The sequence below is a fragment of the Lissotriton vulgaris genome, chromosome 7 (genome assembly GCF_964263255.1).
Source record: "Lissotriton vulgaris chromosome 7, aLisVul1.2, whole genome shotgun sequence".
NCBI classification, from domain to species: Eukaryota; Metazoa; Chordata; class Amphibia; order Caudata; family Salamandridae; genus Lissotriton; species Lissotriton vulgaris.
Window position 1 is genome coordinate 1,305,727,379 of NC_141695.1, and position 26,148 is coordinate 1,305,753,526.

Consider the following 26,148-nt stretch of genomic DNA (forward strand, 5'->3'; position numbering starts at 1 on the left):
AACAGGCTGTACTACAGCAACACACTCTACGCCAGAATCCCAAGCAACCTCACACAGAGACTCCAGACCAATCAGAAAATTGCAGTCCGACTCATCTTAAACTTGCCTCGCCGCACCTACATGTTGCCTCACCTCAGAGAGCTCCACTGACTCCCCAATCAGAAACACTGCCAATTCAAGCTGCTCAACGATGCATTCAAAGCTCTCCATAACATTGGACCTGTCTACCTCAACTATCATGTTCACTTCTACCAACCCACCAGGCAATCGCAATCTATGTCTTTCACTTGCATGTATCCCATGCATCTACAGAAGAAGAGCTGGAGGTCATTCTTTTTCCTACATCACTGAATACCTGGCCCGCAATTCTTCTTCGGATGATCCATACCTACTCTTGCTCAACCTACACCCCTGCTCAAGCATCTGGATATCCTCACAGGTGACAAGCGCACTCAACAAATGTATATAACATAACAGAACAGAAATCCTCAAACTGGCACACATCTCCTACCACATGTATTCAGATGATACCCAGCTATGTACGAAAATATCCTCCTCTGACAACATCAATTTCCTCAAAGACATCCTGACTAAAACATTGGCTGACTGTCAACCACCTCAAACTCAATGCCTTCAAAATCAAAACTCCTGGTCTCTTTTCCTGCCATCATCCACAGTATTAACCCCTTCGCTGCTGATGACGAGCTCTGCTCGTCATCAGCCACGGTGGTCGTGTGCGGATGACGAGCTGAGCTTGTCATCTAACGCGGCTTTTTGAAAAAAGCCGCACAGCGGAAAAATAACCGCTGCGGCGATGCGGTTAAAGACTGGCTTCCACATCTCACTGACTTGAATTGTAGCCAACATCTCATTGACTTGGCAAAATCCTTAGCTATTTCTCTGGGCTATACACTCTCCATGACAAAGCACGTCATTGCTGCCACCAGAGGAGGCAACCTGCAACTTCACGCTCTAAGGAAACTCAAACAATAACTTCCCATGGCAGACCTCAAAATAGCAGCTCACGCTGATACTATCAAAATAAGACTATGGCAGTGCTACACATGTGGGCTTCCCAAAAATCACATTTGTACCGTTAAGGTCAATATGAATGTTGCAGCCTGGTTAATTGGATCTAAAAAACTTGATTCCAAACCCTGAATTGGCTACCCTATGAGGCTAGAGTACACTTCAGAACTTGCTTCATGACCCACAAAGCACTGCACTACAATACCCCCTCATACCTGGCCCAGGAACTGACCCTAGTGGGTGGAAACATACCTTCAAGAAGTACGAGTTTGCTACTACATAGACCATAACATTTTATCAAAAAGAAAACCTACAACCGAATCACCCTGAAAATCTGGATCTTCCTCCAGCCCTATTTCAAATGCAATCCTTCCACTTACATCTTAACGAATGTTAAAACTCTACTTGCAAACTTCATAAGGAAAAGTATCCATTCCCTCATGAAAAACTCTTTTCTGCTGGGACATTGTTACTTTTTTGCCACTCCCTCACAAACACTTTCCTGTGCTTCTCCTCCAGTCTATACACCTGTCTTTCTCGGATGAGAACTGTGGCAATGCTAACAGGTTGCTATGTTTGATTTTCACTGTTTACTTATGTGTCTTATATTGTACGTTGAATATTACCTACAGTCTTTGAAACATACCTTTTACTGTTATCTGTGTAAAGTGCTCTGTCACCTGAAAGGGTCTTGTTTGCACTATATAAAACTATATAATAAATAAATGAATAACATTACATACCACTACCCACTTTGAACATTTTCAAGAATGCCTACATCTTCAGAAACACTCAATTTCGGCTTTGAGGTCTGGGTGTGTGAAGTGTACTAAGGCAATCCTAGTGTCATATCACTACTAGTACTAAAATCCAGTTTGAGGCAAGCCCTGTACCAACAACTCAGACAGAAGTCTGGTAGAACAAACCTAAGTTTTCATCAACCTGACAGTGAATACACACAAATAAGTATGGCCTCACGTTTGCATCTTTGACACTGCAATGTCATAAAGAGGCCCCCTGTAATTGGTCCTCTCTGGCAGGGGGGTGGGGGGGGTAAAGAAGGGTCTGCTCAAGTTTCAACTATCATTTGCCTTTGACAGGGAAGGCTTCTTTGAAGTGTCATATGAAAAAAACACCAGCAGAACGGTCAAGCACGATGTTAAATTCAAGCACGATTGGCCCTTTAATGTCAAAAAGGACCCTCACAACCCCACCCTGTACATTCTCTCAGATTCAGATGGGTCCTATCTGCCATTCAGGTCAGTCTATTGTTTGCTTCTGGGAGCAGATGCACATCTTATTTCCGCCAATTCATGCTCATTAGAGGCTAGCAAAAAGGGAGAGCAAAATGCAGATTTAGCTTCCAAGGACTTCAGAGAGGGCAAGAGTAGCTTTCTAAAAGTTACTTTTCCTTAATATTTAAGAAAAAATCTGACTTCACCATTGAATTGGATTTTTTAATAACTACTAAAAATTGTTGTTTAATTAACTTTGCAACTAGTGTCATCTCTGAGATACACTATTAGTATGTACTATTGTATCTAAGTGCTTTCCACTGGAACAGCCACAGTTAAAATAGCTTTAAGGTGTTCATCACTGTAAGGACATGTTTAACATTAAAACTTTACATGTCCTATTTTAGAAAAACATGCACCCTGCCTTATTGGTATTAAGGCCTACTTAGGGGTGACTTTTTTAAGGGAGGTTTATACCAGTTAAAAGGAATTATTTTGCCAAATCAAATTTTCAGTTGTATAACTGCACAGACAGGCTACAGTGGGGGGCCTGGAGACATGCTTTATAGTGCCACTGAAGTGGCTATCACAATGAGTGCGGCTGACCATTAGTAGCATTTAATTTAAAGTCCCTGGGTACACTTGGTACCATATACTATGGACCTATAGGCAAATTAAATAAACCAATAAGGTGCATATCAATTTTACCATTTTGAAACAAGGAGCACAAACATTTTTCTACTGATTATCAGGGAAAAAGTGTAGAGTTGTACATACATAAAATAGGATTCAGCAAAAAGGCAAAAAAATATGGGCTGACCATACAGAAAGGACACATTTCCAACAAGAAGTTTCATTTTGAAAAAACAATATACTCCAATATCTCGATTTTCGTCACAGGGCACTATAGCCGTCACATATGGAGGAAGGTGTTCAGACATGATCCCCCTTTCAAAAATAATTTTCCGCCTTCAGTAAAACTAAGGCACAGTCACAAGCATATATTCAACACTGTCACATATTTTGATGTCCTCAGAGTGGCCATTTCTCGCTGCTTGGTAACGATGATATTGAAAAGGATGATATAATGTAGCAATGTGCATTGTTACCCGATAAGACATCCTGGTACTGAGGGATGATACAGATGCAATCAACATACTACAGAATTACAGCCGAAACAAAATAGTCTTACATTGTTTATGAAACAGGAAATATTTGAACTGTGATTGAAGAGAAAATGAAATTTGATTATAGGCTTTAAGGACAAGGAACGAAAAGGATCATCTGCCATCACGAAGAGAGTGGATAGCAGAACATTTAGCAGAAGACAAAATGGCGGTGGATGATTAGAGCTCTCTAGATGGATTTGAAAGCCGAACTTTGTTGTGCATCATACAAAGCCCCTGAAAACAGGTAGAGAATATTAAAGACTATGTTTTTCAGTGGAAAACAGTGCAAAGGACGGAGGCTGGCGGAACTAGATGAGTGGTGAGGAAGCCCAAGAAGATGGGGTTCTGATTAACTTGAAGTCTAGACACTAAGGGGGTCATTAGGATGACGGGCGGACTTAGTCTGCCGGCCATCCCATGGGGGAAGGGACCGCCCGCCATAAGGGCGGGGGTCCCGTGGGGGGTATTAAGATGCGACCACCACAGTGGCGGGCGGCACCGCCCACCACAATGCTAAAAATGCGTGTGATGCATTTGCATACACAAAGCGGCAGGCACCGCACGATGCCTGCCGCATTGTGTCTGCAAATGCAATGTGCACCCCCACCTCGCCTGCCTTTCCAAAAGCATCCCCCACAGCCCATGCTAATATGGCTGGCAGTGTCTGATAGACACCGCTACCATATAAACCCTTTTCCGCCCCAGCTGCAAGGCGACCAGGGCTCAAAAGCAGCGGACAGGCTTTCCGTCCGCCACGGACCCCCCAGCCATACTAATATGGCGGGGGTCATTCTGGGACAGATGGCGGGTGGTTCGCCCCCGCCAGGCCGGTAGTGGCTACCGCCGGCCTGGCGGGGGCGAACTGCCCGCCATCCTAATGGGCCCCTAAGTACTGAGACATACTGAAGTAAAGAGAGACAGAATTATAGTCTGAAAAACAGATTACCATAGCTGTCTGGTAGAAGAAAATTACTTATGAATATGCTCTTATAAAGAAATATCAGGAGGAGGACGTGTGATTGCTTTGGATTGATGGAATTCAAGGCAGCTAGTGAGTTGTAAGTTTGAGAGTTTTTCAAGAAATTTGTCTGGAAAAATAAGAGAAATTGGTCTAACGTTTACTAAAGCGTTGGGGTCATCAAATTGTTCCTCAAGGAGGGGCAGACATTGGCCTGTTTCACTTTGGTAGGGTAGAATGCAGATGCAAGAGAAATATTAAAGAGGCTAGTGAGGGTGGAGCCTATGAATTCATGACCAAATGTGATGATGTATTAAGGGCAGGGATCTTTGGGAGAGCCAGGTTGTATGGATTGCATATTTTTGGTGTTATCCCCTGAGTTGGTCGAAAAAAGGAGGGACAGAGAGGCCCCCAATGTGGTAGTGGATGGAAGGGTGATGAATTCTACAGGGTCCAGAGGAGGTGCTGGAAATTGTCAAAGATATACTTAATATTGTTTTCAAAAAGTTAGACAGGTATGTGAATAGAGTGATGGGTGGATGTGTGCAACCAGGGAGATTGTCTTGTCTTAAGTCTGCTTGATAGCTGTGTAGTGCTGATTTATATGTTCTCCTCTCTGGGTCTGAGTAGGAGCATCACCAATGGGATTTTATCTGCTTATAATGGTGCTTGAGCAGTCTTGGGTCCTTAATGCACCTATTTGAGTACAAGTTTATGCAGGATGTCTGGCGGTCTCTTAAGGGGACAAGGGTGTTGGCTGCATTGATGAGCCAGGTGTCAAAGTTGCTGGTGGCAATGGTAATTTCAAACAAAAGGTAGGGTTATTTGATGAGCTCTGATTCGCAGGTCTAACTTGTGGCTGTTTTCCAGGTTCTTGTCGTGGTGTTTGGAGAGATGATGGGCTCGGGCAGAGGAACCAAAAAGCAGAAAGCAACCAGGTAATGGACAGGCCAAGTTTAGTAGAAGGGGGTCTCCATCCTCATGTGGTCAAGATTGGTAAAGATATCAAGTCCCTCTAACAAGCTCCTAAAAGCTCAACACAAATCATTCCACTAGAATATTTAATAAGTTTATAATAATAATAATATAATTTACCAAAATGTCCTGATTTTCTTTTCAAATGAAGCACGCAGCCATTCTGGTGTGGTGGAAAGATAGAGAAGCCACAAAGTCTAGCTATAGCAGATAAATAAACAAACTATTGAATATTTTGCATCTTTGCACACTGTCAGCTACAATGGATTAGTTTTATTGCCTTCTTCTCCTTCATTACTTCAACTCATATATTAATGATAATTGATTTTATATAGGTCTTGGTACCCCACCAGCCTATTGTGTTTTCAGAGTGCCATAAATTTGTGGCAGGAACATGAAAAAAACGACTTTGCAGTTAGTCCATCCTCTTGATTGTTCTTACCTTATGAGAAGGGCCACTCCATTCAATGGCACTGCTGTTGATGATAAGCTTCTGGCCTCTTCGTGCACTCGAATCAAAGGTGCCCACTTTCAGAAACCTGCTTGTGTCCTTCGAAGTCATCTGCCAGTGTACAAAATCCAGGAGTGGTGGAGCATCTCCATTTCTGTCAAAGGACACCTCTTTGCCCGCTGAATTCTTTGTGCGAACATTTTTCAGATAGTGCAAAAGCTAAAACAGGAATCGAAAATCTATTATTTGATTATAGTCTCTTCTTGTAAATTGAGGGCATATTTATTAAATGTTTGCGCCACCCTTGCAAGGGGGCGCAAGAAGGAGCAAAACCTAAGTCGGATTTATCAAGCCAACCAAGGCCACCTTGCATGACCCTGCATGGCTTGATAAATCCAGAGCATGGCAATGCAGCGCAAATCACAGTGTTGTATTACTCTGCCCTGCGAGGAGAATGGGTGTTCCCACTCATCTACCCATAGATTTTGGTGCATTTCCAGATTTACCAACACTGGTAAACCTGGGAAAGCATCAAAATGCTGCACCTCTCAGGTGAAGTATAAGGAAAAGAAATATCTTTATTTCGCCTTGTTACTTCCTTTTTCTACTTCCTTTTTCTACGTGTTGCATTCTGCAGAGACAGGAAAATGCCACAGGGGGATTGTTTTGGTGCAGGAAGTTGTCCCTTACTGAACAAAAACAATCCTGCTACAACGCAGGCGCCCTTCCACCATGGTGCAAAGTTGCCTGCATTGACTCTAGTTATCGGGAAACATCCATTACAATGCAGTCATTACATCGCACTGCTTATACAACTCAACTGTTACAACGCAACTGCCTTTACATCGCATGCCATTACATAGCATGCCATTACAATGCATGTCACTACAACGCATGCCATTACAACTCATTATAAGGTAAGTAATAGGGATTTTTTTTGTTTTAGGGTGGGTATGGGTTTTGGGGTAGATGGGAATAGTAATTTTTACCCCTACACTATCCAACACTTACCCTACTGTTGTACTCACTGGAGTGGGAACAGTAACTTACCCCTACTCTAACCAACACTTAACCTACGGTTGTCCTAATAGTATTTTGCATTGTAATGGTATGCAATGTAAAGGTATGCATTGTAATGGAATGCGTTGTAATGGTAGTTTTTGAAAATGCATTGTAATGGCATGCATTGTGAAATCATGCAATGTAATGGTAGTTGCGATGTAAAAACCGCAATGTAAAAGCATGCGTTGTAATTGTTTTTGTTCTAACGTCATATATTCCTAGTTAAAATATTGTGCACCAACACTGGTAAATGACAGGAATGCTTCACATAATCAGTGCTTAATTTATAAAACAATAAGTGCCAGGACCCTCGTCAGTAGGCCACTGCAGTTTGCACCACCTGTTGCTCCGGCCCGAGTTGCCAATAAGCGCACCAACACACTACTAATCATCACACTCTTAAAAGTGTTACATTTCCAGGTCCCCAAAGCTATAAAAGCAGCCTGTGTGATGGGTATTAGTTTGTTTTGAATTATTAAACAGCTGTTGTGCTCATCTCAAAATTCGAGAGACAGTGCACTGTGTTGTAGACTGTCTTTAGTGCCAGTTTTGACAATTAATTGGCAGTGCCGACCACTAAAAACCACCGGCTCAAATTAAACACTGTGTATAATGTTCAGTATGGCGCATTTCTGTACTTTCCCAATCATGCAGCGCAGCACGATAACTTGCTAGTAGTTGATAGTAGGTTTAACTTTATTTAAACCTACTAAAAGAAACATCTTACAAAATCTAGGTTTCGGAAAAAAAAAATAGTGCAACCACGAGAAAAGTTCATCGCTGGTCATTATTGTAAAGGCTCTTGGCAGTTTCTGCTCTTAAGAACGGTCATAAAAGAATCATTTTTCACTTCAAAGATGGTGGCATATGGAGGTCAAGTAGCCCTCAGCTGCTTTCTCTACAGACCTGAAACTCAGTGGCTTATTTATGAGCCCCCTGCGCGGCCACAACATCCGGCGGCAAAGATTACAAAGTCATATATATGAGGCCACACAAATCCACTATGAGTGGCTTTGAATGGCCTTATTGATATGGAGTAAGGTAAGGCAGTGCAAATCGCTGCATTGCCTTACTCTAAACTCAGGAGGCGTTCCATGGGCATTATGGTGGCATGCAACACCCATAGATTTAAATACTGCCCCAGATTTGCAAGAGCATGTAAACATGGGGAAGCGCTAACTCCTTATCCCTCCAGAGGTGAGGCGCAACGAGGAGAAATAACTTTATTTCTCCTCATTATTTCCTCTTTCTCTCTATGCTGCATTCTGAAGCACACATAGAAAGGGGGAAACACATATTAGGATTGTATTTTGCAGGAAAGTGCCCCTTACTGCACAAAAACAATCTTGCTGGCGACACAGGCACCCTTATATCATGGTGCAAGGGTGCCTGTGTTGGTGCTAGGCAGCCAAAATGGCACCAGCGCAGGGAGAAAGAACACAAACGCACCGTATTGTATGAATACAGTGCATTCCTCCCCTTTCACTACATCAAATCCTAGTAAAGAAGGGCTTCAGAGTAAAAATTCTCCCTTGAAGTTCCATCCCCTTTTCAAAAAGAGCATAAAATATGAGGCAAGCAGTACACAACAAAAAACTGAAGCCCAGAAGTCAATGCATTCAAAAACAGACCTAGCTCACAGCAGAGTGGCTGATGAGTGCTTTAGTGATCTGGTGTAGCTCTGAAACAAGAAATGCATAGCTGGGCTGGATGGCACCCAGGAAAACTTGAAGACGTTCACGCTTAAAAATGATCAATAAATAGCCCTTTCACATTTAGCCTCATGCCATTGGCTGTGTTTGAAAGACCACAAATGCCTCAACAGGCAAGGCAGGCATGCACTGGAAGAAAAAAGGTCTCATACCCCCATTCTCTACGAGAAATAATCCATCCCATAAGGATCTGGTTTTGTGGCAGTTACAAAACCTGTCCTTGTCTGCATAGCTGTGACAGTGGCCTTGGAATACACTGACCATGGTCATTCAGGATTCATCTGTTAATCGCTATGTTATAGAGCTGGAAGTACACCGGTAGTAGGTGCCTGGCTTCAGACCTTGCAGATCGCTTGAAACATACACATACAGAGATGTTTGAATACCTAGCATTCTCAATGCTGCACCACATGCAGACATATGTACAGTACTATCCAGTCAGCTTCCTGTTGGCTGGCTGAATTGGTATGAGGTGTCATCAACTAAGTCTTCAGTAAATTACTGCGGCAATTTTTTGGAGGGTAGTAGGGAAGCATGAAAGTGTCATTTAACTAGCAGAACAGTTTTGGTATTTGTGTTCTAGCATCCAACTGGAAAGCCGATGGGCACCCAGGATAGTAATCTCATAATGCATCACTGTGAAGGATTTGTCCAAGCTGTTAAATGTAGGTGTCAATTGCATTAGATGTTCAAGCTGGTGTAAGCCTTTTGGTTGTAGTATACATGAAGGTGTCTGTAAGACTTATTGATGGTGGCGCGTGTGTGGTTTAAAGGGGAAGCCACTTATGTCATAGAAGTCTTTCTGGGCTAGGAAGATATCCTGTGGTGTGCAGGGAACTGGTTTTTGAGTGCACTTGTGATGTACCAAAATTCCTTTCAGATGGATGGCAGTGTAATTCCAAGTGCCTATTTAGTGACTGTAATAAGGTAACTAAGGGGAATACTTATGGGAAAGTCATGCAGGACAGCAAGTCACCTTGCTGCGCTGCACAGCGCGACTGGGTAAGGGCAGGAATGCACGACTGGGTAAGGACAGGATTGCACAATATTGAAGAGAATACAGCTCATGCCTGTGTTTGTCCCTGCACTGGCCCCGGTTTGGACCCCTAGCGCCAATGCTGGAGCCATTGTACAATGGTGCATGAGTGCCGATGTTGCATGCAGGATTGTTTTTGTGCATGAAGGGGCACCTCCCTGCACAAAAACAATCCATTGAGGCATATTCCTCTGCAGGATGCAGCACACATAGAAGGAGGAAGTAACCAGCAGAAATAAAGATATTTCTCCTTGTTATGCCTCCCCTGGTAAGGCGTAGCATTTTGGCGCATTCCCAGGTTTACCAGTTCAGGTAAATCTGGGAATGCATCAAAATCCACAAGAGATGCGTGGGAAAACCCACGCAATGCCCATGGAAAGTCTTCCCAGGCCAAAGTAATGCAATGCAGAGATTTGCACTACCTTGCGTTACTTCACATTTATGAAGCTACTCAGGGTCATACAAGGTGGCCTTTCGTAGCTCCATAACTTTCATTTCAGCTTGCATCACGCATGCACCATGTTTTGTGGTGCAAGTGCGACACAACTGTGCTCATGAATATGCCATAAGTGCTGGTGGCCCTCTGGTGGTCAGGCCACCAGCTGAAGGTTTCTGATGGCGTAAGCCAGCTGAAGCTCTACTGTCAGAAATGAAGATGCCCCTCAGTCTAAATGATGCAGGGTAACTGCAGGTTTCATAAACTGGGATAACTACTGGCAGGATGTCCCACTGTTCCAAACTCTAAATCACTCCCTAAATCTTTGATTTAAATAAAGCTCACCAGAACGTTTTGATAACCATAATTGGCCTTGTGGTTATGGCCTAAATCAAAGGGGGAAGACGATGGTACGGCTTACATCTTAAAAGACATGCTTCCAAACAAGAAGAAACATTTAAAAAACACTCCAGGAGCATGGATTGTACACTAGTATCCTAGGCACTTCCTTGACTTGATTCAGCACTCAATTTGACAGGGTAACGTGAGGTATTTATGGAAACGTGCCTGGTGTTCTGTATGACTACCTTATCCCATAGTCCAATTAGTTCATGTGCCAATTTTTATTGATAGCTTCAAAGTGGTTATGAATAGAGTTGGTTTTCTGGAATTGTCTTGCACAATCTACTTGCAATCTACAAATAAAAGCCTCTTACTCCCAGTTAAAGGTATTGTAAAGTCATGAAATCCCTGTGCTCTCAATGGTAGAATTAATCTGCCACACATATTTAGACCAGTTGTTTTCAAGGATGAAAAGTCAATTGTCCATCTTTCCTACCACTGGAGACCAGAGAAGAGAGCACTAAATCTCATTTCTTCATACAAGCTGACTAGCTTTTCCCAAGCACATTGGTATTACAACTGGGCAGAAATCCTTGTATATCTCTAGACTAAGACAAATAGCCTGGTTTAGATTTTGCTGGATGAGTTAAACCATCACAATTGTGACAGTTATCCAGTCTGCTGAAATATAAATATATAGTTCTGCTCTTCCTTGTCTTGGGATAGAGTGGAGTCGAGTATCATAGAGCAGAGTACAGTGGCATATGATGGACTGATATAGAATGGTGTAAAGTGGGGTACAGTGTGTAGAGTGGGCTAAAGTGGCATGGCAAATTGATTGAGTGTAGGTTTACCTGTTTGAAGTTTATATAGTTTATGGGCCCAGGTGAGCATGGTAAACTGAGCAGGTGAGCCCGCGCTCTATCACTATCAAAATGATTACAGTCTTTTTTGCCTATTTTGAAAGCAGCTACACTGATTCTGCTTCATGTTGATCCCTTAATTTAAGTTGGTGTCTAATGTTTTAAATCTTCCACTATTTGGCGTATACCTTCACTCAAATTCAGAAAGGAAAATCTTGGATTAATGCTACAATGGTTTATGTATATGATATTTGTTTTTTGTCATCTTCAGAATTTGAAGCAAAACTTAAAGTACACCCTTGAGAACTTCACAAATATGAAAGCCTACGTGATATAATCCTAAAAGCTTTTATTAATGTGTTGCCCATGACGAAAACTGCAGAATCCATATTTTGCTTACAAACTTGGACATGTTCCTTCTAAAATGAATACAACGTGTATTGGTTATATTAATAATTTGGATAAATTGACTACTACGGAGAACTGCCTTCTACCTTTTCCTATGAACAATGGAAATAATGTAATGTTTGTAATATTTTAGATTAGTTAACATTTACTCTGCAGCAGACTAATTTATATGTACTATGGACACTATGTCAATTCTTTAACCCCTTCGCAGCAGCGGCAATTCCACCGCAGCGCTAGGGGTGCCGCGCGGCGCTTCCATGCTCGTGACGGAACCGCTCCGTCACGAGCCTGGGGAGCGCTGTTCTTGTGACGGAGCGGTTCCGTCACGGCCCTGCCCGCTCAATGGAACGTCCAGCTCAGGCGCAAAATCAACGCCACGCAGGCACGCCGAGTGGGCCATGACGGAACTATTCCATCACCAACACAGCGCGACCGAGGGTGGTGACAGAGCGGACCTGTCACAAGTGTGGGAGGGGTTAAGGCTAAATTTCCTGGCACTCCGATATGCTGGCATTGTACATTTGATATTGGTTTATTGTAACATTTAATTCATGAATGCCCAATTTATTTAGGTTCTTGGAGAAGTACTTGGATGCAATTGGTCAACACATCAAAGACGCTATTCATATAAATTCATTATCTTAAAGGCTTTTTTTTGCCTTAACCTTTTCATTATCATCGTTTCGAATTAAATTATTTGATTTCACTATTTTATCTGCTATTAAATCTATTATTTAAAATGTTAAATAAGCCTGTTCCTTATCTATTCAGTACTGGTGGATATGGATTACTTTTACAAGGAAAAGAGTAAGCCCTTGTTACGTAATTACAAGTGAAATCTTACAATCAAAATGATCTATTACAACCACTTGATTCTTAAGTTTCCAAGGATAAATTGTTGACTTCTTATATTTTCTGTATTTCATAAGGCTTTTTGTATTTATGGTCATAGTTATAATATATCGTTATTCGTTATTAATTACTCATTTTCCCTTGTTAAGTTTAATATTATGCACTATTTTGGAAATCATGTTGTATATGTATCAATATATAATGCAATAGTATATTCTGAATATAGTCCCTCTGTGTTAGTGGTCATGGCTGGTCCTGACATCACACTGCGTTAATACCACATAATGATAAAATAATGATAACAATGACTAATTTCTGGATCTGCTGACACAAGCTCATCAGGTGTTACATTGAAAATATTAACTGAATGAAATGAAACACAATTTAAAAAATGACCTTGCCTCCTATCTTTACTCCTAACAGTACTACAATCATCTATGATTATAAAAATATTTCTGTCCAGGTCCTACATTTACAGGCACAGTATGATATTAGTCTAGTTTTATTTGTCTTGGTTGACTTACAATAGGTTACATTTCAATTGTTATCATGACAATGAATGACTAACAACTATAAATCAAATATTTGTGGGACCAGCAAATTGTTGCTTTGGGGCTCCTGTAGCAAACAAAATAACAAGTTGGATATTGGCAGAGATTTCCTAATGGCAATTACAACTTCTAGGCATTACCACCATCTTTATGACAGTGTTTTAAAATGTATCCAAATGCTCTCTTTCCCTAGTCTTATTTTTGCATTATTGCATGCAGCAGATCATTACTCTGTGTTGACTAAATTGATTCATTATTCAAAGCATCATTCTCTTTCACTGTAATATTTTTTCAAAAAATGATATAAATCACAGAATTGTAAAACAAGATAAATATTTTGTGAGCAACTCACTTGCCAAGGTTGAAATTCTGGATACTTTGCACATGTTCTGTTAGCAAATGGTCCTCTTGTAGGTATGCAATACTTTAAATCATGTAGGGCCTGTGCTAAGGCATAGATGGCATTATATGCCGCATAGGGATATCTGAAGTTATTCACATCATATGCTGACACATCAAGTGTTTCCAATTTTTCTGTTTGGTTACAAAATCTCATTCCTGGTGTCCCGTTTTCAGTGGCTGGTCTGTTCAATTCCTCCAGCCATTGGCAGTCAAAGGCATGCTCCCAGAACAACTTCATGAAGATGTCATTGACAAATTTTGATGGATGTATACTATAAAGGAATTCCTTAAACATCGGGATCTCTCCACTATATACTGCAAATCCAATTGTGCCATGCAACGTTTGCCATAAATCTTTTATGGAAAATACAGGAGAAGGAAACCAACTTGTGTTTGCAAGCCAAATTTTACCAACAATCTTCTTTGCAGAGATTTCTTGAAAAAATTTAATCATTTGCGGGGAAAAGGTCAAGCACACTATAACTTTTACTGTACACTTTTGTATAACATTGATGGTATGAAATAATGATTTCTGTGTCATCTTTGTAGCTAGTGTTTCAAAAAATTCAATACAGATGCCATTCTTGGGAGCTTCGTCCATTAGCTTTTGACCATTCTCAAGACCATAATCATTGTCTGAAGCCAGAATTCCAATCCACTTCCAACCAAAGTGAAGACATAGCTCAATGAAAGCATTGGCCCGAGATCCTGCATTTGCAATGGTCCGGAGAAAAGATGGAAACTGTGCTTTATCACTTAGTGCACCCAATGCTGCACCATAGCTTATCTAGAAAGGTTGAAAACACTTGCATTATGAATCTGTAACACATTATTAATACTTGATTGTCTAATGTGAGTTGTGTAATACTGGTTGGTTGACATAGCAGTATCTACTAGAGTATCTAAAACCTGCAACAGACTGAAGAAAAAAATCATAATTTTAAGATCTAAAATGTTGAGAGGTTCTTGCTGGTTGGTTTATATTTAGGCACTCAGTTATCAAGACAATAGACTGTATCAATTTGACTGGTAATATGTGTGCAGTCAGGTTATTAAAAGGGAACCTTTACATTACATTTTCCGACTATAAATATTCCAAAGCATTTTATGATTATATTTACTTTCAATTGTTTCCAAAGTTTTCCAGATCACTTTTGATTCCAGCCAAAGTGTGTTTTGCAAACAAATTTGCTTTCTGGATTCTCAAACAATATAACAAATAGGACACTTTACATCGCATGTGTTTACAATGCATGTGATTACAACACAGTCGTTACAACAACCATGTTGTTACATTGCAGTACATTACAACGCAACTCGTTAGATCGACTTGCTGTAGGGGGCAGGTTGGACTTAGGAATAGTATAATTTACTATTGCAACTCCAGTGTGCACAACAGTAGGGAAGGTGTTGAAATAGTAAATTATACTATTCCTTATGTTACCGGGCCCCATACAGCAAGTCGATGAAATGACTTGTGTTGTAATGTACTGCGATGTAACAATGTGGTTGTTGTAATGACCGCGTTGTAATGCATTCATTGTATCGCATGCCATGTAATGGCTGGTTCCCCAATATAACAGAAATTGTTAATTTCGTAAATTTTATCCTAAGAAATTGAAAGTATATGAAAAAGATCCATTTTGTGATATTGTATTTACATACCAGTTATCAACTATTTGTAAACGACAACAATTGATCAATTGCACACTTGACATATGAATTATAGTTTGAGAAAAGAAAATGTGAATAATTTTACACAAACAAAGAAAATTCTCTAGCTGTGTTTTTAATCCTAAACGTATACTTAATATATTAATTTTGTCTTGTTTGGTACTATTGTTTACAGTTTTCCATATATTATTTTGTTTTAGTTTATCAAAAGCATCTTTTTACCTACAAATTGCAAATTATTTCTTGTTCACAGTACTTTTTCCTTGTGTCACCAATCAAATTCATCAGAAAAAAATGCATTATAAATGGTGCATTCTCTTATAGTTTCCTACCTATACAGATCATCTGTGTTTATTATAAAGAGCTACTTTTTGACTAGATTCCATTTTAGGCCTAGATATTCTCAAAATAACAGATTATGTGGGCTATGCAACATAACAGCAATACTAACTTGGCATTAAGAAAAAAGCCATAAAAGCACACTTTATAAATCTACAATGAAATCAGCATTAAAACAACAATTTCACTGCAATTAAAGCGTGTAAAACTAGTCTCAATCTTTACCTGTTACACATAAATGTCTGGGCAGACATAATCAGAGAAACACTGTTCACAAGTGTCCTAAGAGAAACATCAAACATACCGATCATTATTAGTAGAAACATAAAAGGCTATACCACTCTGGTCCTTTGAATGTGTTTACATACAATCATAAATTTGTGAGTTCATAAAGCATCACATAAGATTACGTTGTTGCAGGAAAGTAAGGGCCAGACTGATACAACTCTTGTTATGCTGTTTAAAAATGGGTCTCAGAAATAATAACCTAGGAGCCTTAGAAAACTTGCAACACAGTGTGAAGCCTAAAAACCATTAAGTGGAATGGTTGTCACAGGGGCATCTGGTCAAGGTGTGTGGCCAGTCATTCATATGTGGAAAGGTAGCAATACACTTCATCATATTGAACCTAAAACATATTAGAACATATCGACCCTGAGTGTCCAGAGTTGATGATAAATAAGGTTAAAGCCCCCTTTATGGTGTCATCTCCCAATATGCTTTAAAGCCCATTATGTTTCTAATGCCTGATAATTCCTGAAGTTCAAAAAGTTGAAACACATATGTTTGAGAACTGCTTCATTAACATCCAACATTGATTCAGGATCATCAAAGACATTTTACCTGTTTATCCCATCACAAAAGCTCCTTATATTCTTTAACCAAGGTATTTCTAGTGCCAGCTCAAGTAATAAACAGTCCACAACTACTCTCCTGTTTAAGGTTTTCTCTGGTTTAGTGTATATACCAGGCCACAAGAGTAAAGGTTTTACTCTAATGAGATGTGCTATGTATGGCAGCCCTAACTCAGAGTGGCATAGGGCAGACATGCAACTTGCCGTTGTATGTAATAATTGTCCGAAGCATGCTTTTTCTTGCGCATCTAATTAATTCACACAGTATATTATGCATTGGTTGCTTTGGCAAATCACACCTAACTGCCTGATGCATCCAAGTTCCTCTGGAGTTGAAAATAACGCCCAGATCAGAAAACGTATGTGCTTGTTTTATGGCAACACCTTGGATACTAAAGCCTTTCTTTATTGAGGTGGATGCTTCACACATCATTATGAATTACCTCTTGATGTTACCCCTTGGTCCAGATTTACTATGTAACTGAAAAGTTATCCCTCAAAAGCTGAAGCACAATGGGACTGCATGACATCAGAACAGCGTCATCCGTATAAAGAAGCACAAAAACTGGATTGTGGCCAACCTGGGGCATGTCCTTTCCACCCCCTCTAGCACCTTCTTCACATTTTTAGTATACAAGGTGCAGAGGAAGGTTGAAAAAAAACACCTCTGCCTTAATCCCCTAGATATGGAGAACTCCTCAGCACACTCCCTCCCCACTCCATTTCTGACTCTGGCAGTGATCCACATGTAGATGTCTCTGATGATGTTAATTATATTCACATTCACTTTAATAGCCTCCATCAAGTGCCGCAATTTAATATGAGATGACACAATCAAACGCATTTGACAAGTCCATTAAACCTATGTATATTGAGTCCTTTTTGGCAATTGCCTATTCTGAGATTAATACACTGCTCTATGGTGCCCATGTCTCTTCAGAAACCATATTGACTATCTGTCAAGATGGCATATTCATCCGCCCACATCTCCTGTCTCCCCAAGATAACGCCCCCGAACGCCTTAATCAATGCATCCAATCGGAAGATCGGGCAATAGAATTGTGGCTCATTTTGTTCTCCCTTCTTAAAAATGGGGACGACCACTGACTAGGACTATGTATCCAGTTTCCCAGTTCTACAGGTTACTTTCATGGATCCCAAAAGTCTATATGATCCTTCAACACTCAATACACCAAAATGATCGTTGACCTCATTGCACCCCACACCCTCGCCTCCACAGACTGCATCCTACATGGAGACCTAAACTATCACTTAGACAACCATGATGACCCCAACACCACCACCTTCCTAGGGAACCTCGACAACAAAGGACTGAAGCAACGGGACCCCCCTACCATACAGTGGGACACACACTCAACCCCATCCTCGCAGAAGGAAACAACGTCTCCTACAACCATACCACGGAACTCCCCTGGACAGATTACCACTGCATCCACTTCTCCTTCAGAAAACCCACCATGTACAAGCATGCCCACCGCTAGCCCCGTACAAGCTGGAATGAAGACCAGCTCACCTCTGCCCTAATCAGCACCCCACCACCAATGACGCCAGACGCTACCAACACAGCATGCAACCTCCGTCGCTGGATCACAAACTGTGCCAAAACACTTGCCTCTGTTGCGGCGGACTTTATAATTTATTTGGAGACACTCACTAAGTCATTGTCCCCAAATAACTTATTAAGGCCTCCGCAGCGGGCCCCAGTGTCGCGCGGTGCGCACGGCCCAAGTTTTTTAAGTGCAAGAAGCGCACGGTCGGAACTGCTGCGAACGGCACATCCGGCTGCTGGAGCTGGCTGGGAGTTTTGAGGAAGGTGCGCGCCTCCGTGCTCGCCGTTTTGTTGGTGGTGCCGCAAATTAAATGATGGCACTGGCGTTCACAACACTGCTGTAGGTACCACTGGAATCTATTGAGGGCTTCAAAAAAGCAAGTAATTAATCCACATTTAATAAAAATGTTTTGTATTCTATGCTGGGTACGACATTTTGCACATCTTTCACTCCCCATTGGACATCATGATAGCAGCGTCTTCCTTATATAAAGTACAAAGGAATCATTTTTTCACCATATTATTCCATGTGCCAAAAAGGACCGCTGAGAGCCCTTGCTTCTAGAAGTGAAAAAGTGGTTGATAGTAGTGTTTTGAAGATACTGTTGGTCAGTTTTCATAAGTCATTGGACATGTTAGTGTGTTTCATGTGGAGCAAAACCTATGTGAATTTTCATGTGCCTTGTGTGTGCATGTTTGTGGTGATTGATTCAGAGTTTCATGAAAATAAATTGAGATATCTTTTGTTTGTCTTTGAGAGGTTAGTGAGGCTCAAGGACTTACCATGAGATGCAGCCTCACCTTTGCCAGCCAATAGGAACCACTATCTCACTGGGTGATCTGCCTGTGAATGCATCCCTTTGTGATGCCCTGCATGTATAGGGCTGCTGCTCTGTGGTTGGGCTCTGTGTGCCGCGAGGGTTGGTTACCTTTGGTGGTACTAACTACTCTGGGGGATAACAAATCAAATGAATGTTGAAAATAGTGTACTGAGAAGTGGCCTTTCAATGTCCAGAAGATGGATCTGGTCTAGATTTCAGCTGCTGTGAGACATTCAAACTAGTGTGTGTTAGTGTATGTGGGGTGACACTCATGTATGTGCGTTTTTGAGTGTGTATGTGTTGTGAGCCACTCATACTAGTGTGTGGGTGTGTAGTGAGCCACTCGTGTGTGTTTTGTGTGTTTGTGTGCCTATAAATGTAATGAGACCCTCATACTAGTGTGTATGTGTATGGGTGTGCGGTGACACACTCACGCGTGTGTTGTGTTTCTTTGTGTGCCTGTATGTGCAGTGAGACACTCATACTAGTGTGTGTGTCTGTGGTGTGTGTGGTGAAACACGTGTGTTTTTGCATGTGTGTTTGTGTGCCTGTATGTGTAGTGAGACACTCATACTAGTGCCTGTGTGGGTCTGCGCATGTGTGAGTATGGTGAGACATTTGTGTGTGTGTTTGTGTGTGTATGTGTAGTGAGACACTCATACTAGTGTTTGTTAAGTGTGTAGTTCTACATGTAAGCTGTATCAGGACCAGGTGACAGGGAGGCCGCTGTTCCAATAGAAGTATTATTCCTAAAGTAACGGAGGAATAGGACGCAAGACGATAGAATGAAGCAAATATATACAAAAGCCTCTATCTACAAAAAGACAAGCTGGAAATTAACCCACATTATATATAAAGAAACATGTTTTCAAGTTGAAAAGACATACGGTGGTCACCCCTGATACAGCACTGACCACATACATGAATTTTATGTCCAGGTGGAATAAGTATCCCTAAATTCCATCTAATGAAGAAACACTTATGAGAGGCAGATTAATGAGTGAAAAACTGCACCCTCAAGATATCCTATATGGTCAGAATCCCTCAAAAAATTTGAGAGATTTTTTTAAAAAAAAACCTGTCCTGAAGAAGGTGTTACCATCGATACAAGACACCGAAACGCTGCGTCGACTTTTGGTTTTTTAAATCTGTATCTGATTGTAAAAAATTTTTTATGTATTGTTAGACTGTATTATGTTATACATTTTAAACAATAAACTGTTGATTTTAAACAATGGCGAAGATTAGAGTTTTTTAAAAAAATGTTGTGAATAATTGTACACAGAGTTCCTACACTGACTGTTAGCCTCTACTTAGGTACTGTATGCATGTTGAATCTAAAAGATAATTTTCTCTGTCAAGTCGTAGATAGCCCTCAAGCCATCTTGGTGAGCTACCGTACGACATAAGGTATACCCCCAACGTTTAGGGACCTTTTTCTTGTTTTCTTCTAACGCACCAAAGTCAACCCCCTCCTGAAGAAACCCTCCGCAAACCCGACGAACCTCAAGAACTTTAGACCCATCTCCCTGCTTCCATTCTGAGCCAATGCATCGAAAAAGCTGTCAACACTCAGCTAACAAACTTCATCGAAGCTAACAGAGTCCTTGACATCTCCCAATCCAGATTCCACAGCAACCACCGCACCCAGACCGCCCTATTCGCCGCCGCCAACGACAACTGCTCCCTCCTTGGCCAGAGCCAAATGGCAGCCCACATCCTCCCGGACCTCTCAGCTGTCTGTAACATCATCTCCCACCTCGCACTAGCCACCAGACTCCATGATGCCAGCATCCGCGGAAAGGCCCTTGACTGGATATGCTCATTTCTCACAGGCAGAACTCAGAGAATCAGACTCCCGCCCTATCTCTCGGAACCAACAGAGACCAGATGTGGAGTGCCCCAGGGATCCTCCCTCTTCAAAATCTACATGCCCCCCCTCACAGCCATCATCAGAAAATCACAGGCTCAACATTGCCTCCTACACCCACGACACCCAGATCATCCTCTCCTTCACTAAAGAACCCAACATCACCAGGCACAACTTTCAAGAAGGGATAAAAGCTGTCGCCACCTGAATGAAAAAGATCTGACTGAAACTCAACTCCAAGAAAACAGAAGTCCTCATCCTTGGCTCCACCCCCTCCACATAGGATGACTCCTGGTGGCCCCCACCCTTAGAATTCCCCCACCCAAAGGGCCAAGCACAAAACCTCTGCATCATACTAGACTCATTGCTCACGATGAACCGCCAGATCAATGCAGTATCCTCGACCTCCTTCAACACCCTCCGCATAGTCAGAAAATTGTTCAGATTAATCCCAACTGAATCCAGAAAAACAGTCATGCACGCCCTCTTCAGCAGCAGACTGTACTCCGGAATCAACAAGAAACTACCTCCAGACCATCCAGAACGTCGCAGCCAGACTGATCTTAGACATCCCCCGTAACAACCACCTCACCCAAAACCTCCGCAATCTCCACTAGCTTCTCATCGAAAGAAGAATAACCTTCAAGCTCCTCACTCATGCATACAAGGCCCTCCACAACATCGGAACAGTATACCTGAAAAACCTGGACAACCTCCTCTCCTTCAACGCACCCAAAAGACAACTCCGATCAGCTGACCTCTCTCTGGCCACCATCCCACACATCTACAAGACCAGAATGGGAGGAAAGTCCTTCACCTACCTCACAGCCAAGGCCTGGAATTACCTCCCCCTACACCTCGGGCAAGTCTCTACACTGCTCCAGTTCAGGGTTTTTTCTAATTTGCAGGTGGTCTCCTATGAAAGGGCTGATGCTCGTTGGCGCATTTTTTGGAGACAACCAGGAAATTAGAAAAAATCCATGTACAAGCTGCCTTATGAAGGATTAGGATTATTATTGTAATTTCTCCTTTCATTTCCACTGTGATTTAATAATGTCATTGTCAATAATTTTTGTCTAGGGTTTGATATGAATGTAAGAAAGTAAGACTATTTCAACTGGATATATGACCGAACATTAGAACTCTCTCTATGTTAGACTGGGGATGGTCTTTTCAAAAGAGTCTATTTCTCCTTGCTGTGTTTAAGATGTGTCGATTGTCTGTGGTATGAATGTAGCATGCTTGATAGATCAGATGAGAGACCATCTTGGTGTTGTTTGATATTTCTATTTTATTTAGTTAATTCATTGTATAGCCCTGCCAGCAATGCTGAGTTTATCGTTACATGCTGAGCTTGATTATCAATTTTGATATGAACGAAAGCAATAAATAATAAATGTTATTTCTGTTTCTGTTGTGGCATTCAATACAAATGTACATCACTCGGTTTTATTATTTGCATTTTTATTTATAGTAATCCTTGCCAGCGGAATTATTGTCTGGGCTCATGTTTGTGACTCCCCCGAGCCCTGCAGAATGGCAAGTTTTTTCCGTTCTTGAGAGTATTTTGCAGCCAAGATACCCCCCCTTTTTTTTCTTTAGTCCCCTGACATCCTGCCCACATAGTTTTTTCCCAGGGTCCCTCTCTTTTTGTATTCCGGTTTAGGAACGACCTCAGGACTAACCCTGGGCGTAGTTCACGAAGTAGAGCTACGAAAAGTGCACTTCGCGAGCTACATGTAGCTCAACGCGAACTGTGTAGTGCGCTGTTCGCGATGATTGCAGAGTGCCAGATGCTTGTCCGCACTGTGCAATCATTGAAAACGGCATCTTGCACAGTGCTGTCTTTCACTGCCGCTTGAGTAGATTTTTACTCGAGCGGCAGCTTTCTCAACGTGGACTGGTAGTTTCTCATCGTGAGCGGTCGCGAGCATACACTACCACTCGCAATGAGAAACCTGACCTCCCCGCGTTGAGAATCTCGCCGGGAGGGTTATTTTCCACTCTTGCGATCGCCAACTTGATGTTGCTGATCACGAATGAGAAAAAAGTCTCACTGGGTTGTCATTTTACTTGCTCGCGGTCGCCAACTTGATGTTGAGGACTGCGAGCAAGCAAAAAATGACCGCTAGGCGTGTTCGCACTGTGCTATGTGCAATTCGCATAGTGCAAAGTAGCACAAACTACACATGTGTAGCGCTGTACTTTGCCCAGGGTTGCTCAGGACCTGGCTCTTCAAATGACTCCAGCTCTCAATGGATCCGCCCTCCCCCCCTTTCCCCCACCCAAAGCCCGAGCGCCTTGAGACCCTCGTGGGTGAGTAGCTGCACTTTACAAACCCTGATTGATTGATGGAACAAATCTGAGGGAACCCAATCAAGATTTTAGAATGGACAAATTTACTGTTTCTTTTAATGTACTGTTATGTTCAAGGGCAGTTCATGCCTCTTCCATTATAATTATTTTCCTATTTGTCAGTGCACGTTTATACAGTCTTCTGCATTCCACAATCTTGATAAAAGCTATCTAATGCAGACTTAAGTGTCCTGTGTGCCATCGTGCCTTCCTGGTCAAACCAGACTTTGTTTTTTTCTCCTACTACTAACGTTTTAGGAAGCTCCCTTTTAATGTAGGCTGATTTCTAGATCATAAGCATTCTCATCCAGGTTAATCGTTAACCATATTTTGTTGTCCTTTACCAAATTTACCATAAAATCCTATAGGGTTCACCTTTACCCATTTTACGTTATTGACTATAATTTCAATATCCTTCACTTTTACATATGATTTAAGGTGGATTTCCCATAGCTGACTGTCAACCTGGAAGCGTTGGGGGTAATTATCACTAAAAGATTTTAGGTGGGCTTTAAAATTATAAACATGTTGCATCATAATTTTCGATATTAAGTTGAAATCCATCATAATTCTTTCCCCTCTGGCATTAAAGTTTTGACAAAAGGGACTATAGCTTACTTATTTCATTTGCAAACCCCAAGGTGTGTTTTAGGAGGACACGATTGATCACATTGCCATAAACCTTGTGTGTGGAAAGCGTGTGACCATTGCCCTAGTTATCACAAAAGCCACATACCTCCCTATGAATGAACACACATAAATGAGCATTAAAATCCCTGCCAGAAATTATGATGTTTCCTATTTATCTGGCTATGTCTCTATCTAGCCTTTCAATCACAGCACTTTTTCACACACTAAAAAGATTGTTATAAAAATTCACACACACTCTCCGTACTCCCTCTGAAACTTCAATTCCAATAGACTGGTAAAAAGAATCACAAGACTGATATTTTTATAAATGGCCTTCTGTAGGGTGGAAAAGAAGCGCACTAATCTGCCCTTCGCCCTCCCTGAATTAGAGCATGCTGTAGTAGGTAAATGGTGTATGAGGTAACCGTTAATATGACGGGGTTCCTAAAGACACAAAATCGAGAGTTTATTTGTAACTTTTAACCATTCCATGTTGTCCAGTTTGTTATGCGGGCCTGCTACATTCCAAAAGATAACTCTTGGCTAGGGACACTTTACCATTATATCCCCTTATGACACACCACACTTATGCATCCTTTCTTTATCATAATGCGGAATGACTGCACAGCTCACCAATTCATGTATCCTGACGGGGAGTTCAGAGGTGGCTTCAGTGCGAACAGGCCGCTGCCCATCAAGTCCATCATTTAAGTCAGATAAAGCAGAAAATCGATTAGAAATCATTACATTAAAAAGTCGGGCAGAGTAGAGGAACCTATAAGGGGGCCTAAAGGGTCTATGGTGTTATGGGCAGGTGCACTCAGAAATACGGCCAGATACCGATTAAATAACCCATGGGTACCAGCCTCAGCCGCTCAGGCGAGGAAGACGAATTTGTGCAAGCGCAAAACACCCTGAACAATGAAAGGATATCTAAAATTAATAATAATAATAATAAAAATAATAATAATATTAATAAAAATGATAAATAAGAAGATACTTATGTAGCGCACAGCTACCCCAGATGGGGTGTCTTGGCGCTGGTACGGACAGAAGTAGAGATAGTGGTCAGTTTACATTTAGTCATTGCGACTAAAGAGCCAGGTTTTCAAGGCCTTTCTAAATTCCTGATCGAACTGCAATGCGCGCAATTAAGGTGGAAGGTTATTCCAGCATTTAGAGGTTCCCTCCTCGAATGTCCTTCGCCTCATTCTGGACTTTGCGAACCGCAGGGGTGGTAAGGTATTGTTTGTGGTTAGACCTAGGAGATCTGTTCTGCTGGTAAGGATGAACAGCCAGATTCATGAAGGTAAAATCGGCTCGCAAAGTGCCAGATTCTGCAAATCTGGCCCTTTGCGAGCGTTTTTATTGCATTTGGGATTCATCATCCCAAATGCAATATTCGCAAAATCTGAAATCGCTAAATTGCGAAGAATTGCATTTAAGGAATCTCTATTTGAGATTCCATAAATGCAATTCCTGAGTCATTTTAGAATTGCGAATTCGCAATTTTTGGCCCATATTTACTGCGAAGTCTGACTTTGTGGTAAATAGCGAAAACTTAGAAAAATGCACTTTAGTGCACTGTTCTAAGTTGGATATACACACACCCATGCCCTTTGGACAAGGGTGTGCGCAACACCAGTGTAAATCACCATTTCAGGGGTGCTACAGGGTGTCCTTTGGACACCCTGGCACCCTTGAAATCGCTTCCTTATTTGCGATTCGCTAATTGCTATTCGCTAATAAGGTTTGACTTCGCATTCATTCCTATGGGCCTTTGGCCCATAGGGATGAATGGGGAGTCATTCCTTGTTTGCGATTAGCAATTAGCGAATCGCAAATAAGGAAGATGTAGAAATCGCTATAAATTTTGTGATTTCTACCTGCATTCCTTAATAATCGCTATTAAGGACTCGCAAAAGAGGAGCATGCTGAATCTGGGGGGAAGTCTCTTCCTCAAGAAGTTGGGCCTCCTACCTTGAAGTGCCCGAAATGCAAACGTAAGGGTCTTAAATTCGATGAGCTTGGCCACAGCTAACCAATGCATCTGTCTCAGGTAAGGGGAAATACGTTTGCGAAGAAGGACCATGCAGACCAGCCTGGCTGCTGAATTCTGCACTATCTGGAGCCTACGGATCAGTCCAATTGGCAGACCCATGTGGAGACCATTGGCATAATCAAGATGGGAGGTGATTAGGGCATGCACAACGGTTTTGCATGCTGACTAAGGCAAGAAATCAATACATTTTCTAATGATTTCTACCTTCCCATAGCAGGCCGCGGATACCTGTTGGACATGGGTAGCAAGGGACAGGTCTTTGTCCCACCTGACTCCTAGATTCTTAACTGAATCATTAGGAGTGGGGGGAGATCCTATTCAGCTGGCCACCATAATGCTGAAGAGGGTACTACAGCTTGGTTAAAAAACAGGACGTCCATCTTGTCAGCATTACGTTTAAGGAAATTAGTGCTCATCTAAATGCTTTTAGGCCCACTTTCAGGGAGTCAAAGGAAGATGCTCATGGTGTGGCAGACCAATTTGTGCAAGCGC

General features: G+C 41.7%; 1 protein-coding gene across 1 annotated transcript in view; it reads right to left on the reverse strand.

Moving 5' to 3' along the window:
• Positions 1–26,148, reverse strand: part of LOC147703552 (extracellular calcium-sensing receptor-like) — a 163,522-nt gene that overhangs the window by 73,099 nt on the left and 64,275 nt on the right. Inside the window, exons 3-4 of the mRNA XM_086929514.1 lie at positions 13,432–14,268; positions 5,809–6,036 (exon numbers count right to left, since the gene is read on the reverse strand). Of these exons, the coding sequence (XP_086785640.1) occupies positions 5,809–6,036; positions 13,432–14,268 (1,065 nt within the window). The remainder of the gene's footprint in view (positions 1–5,808; positions 6,037–13,431; positions 14,269–26,148) is intronic.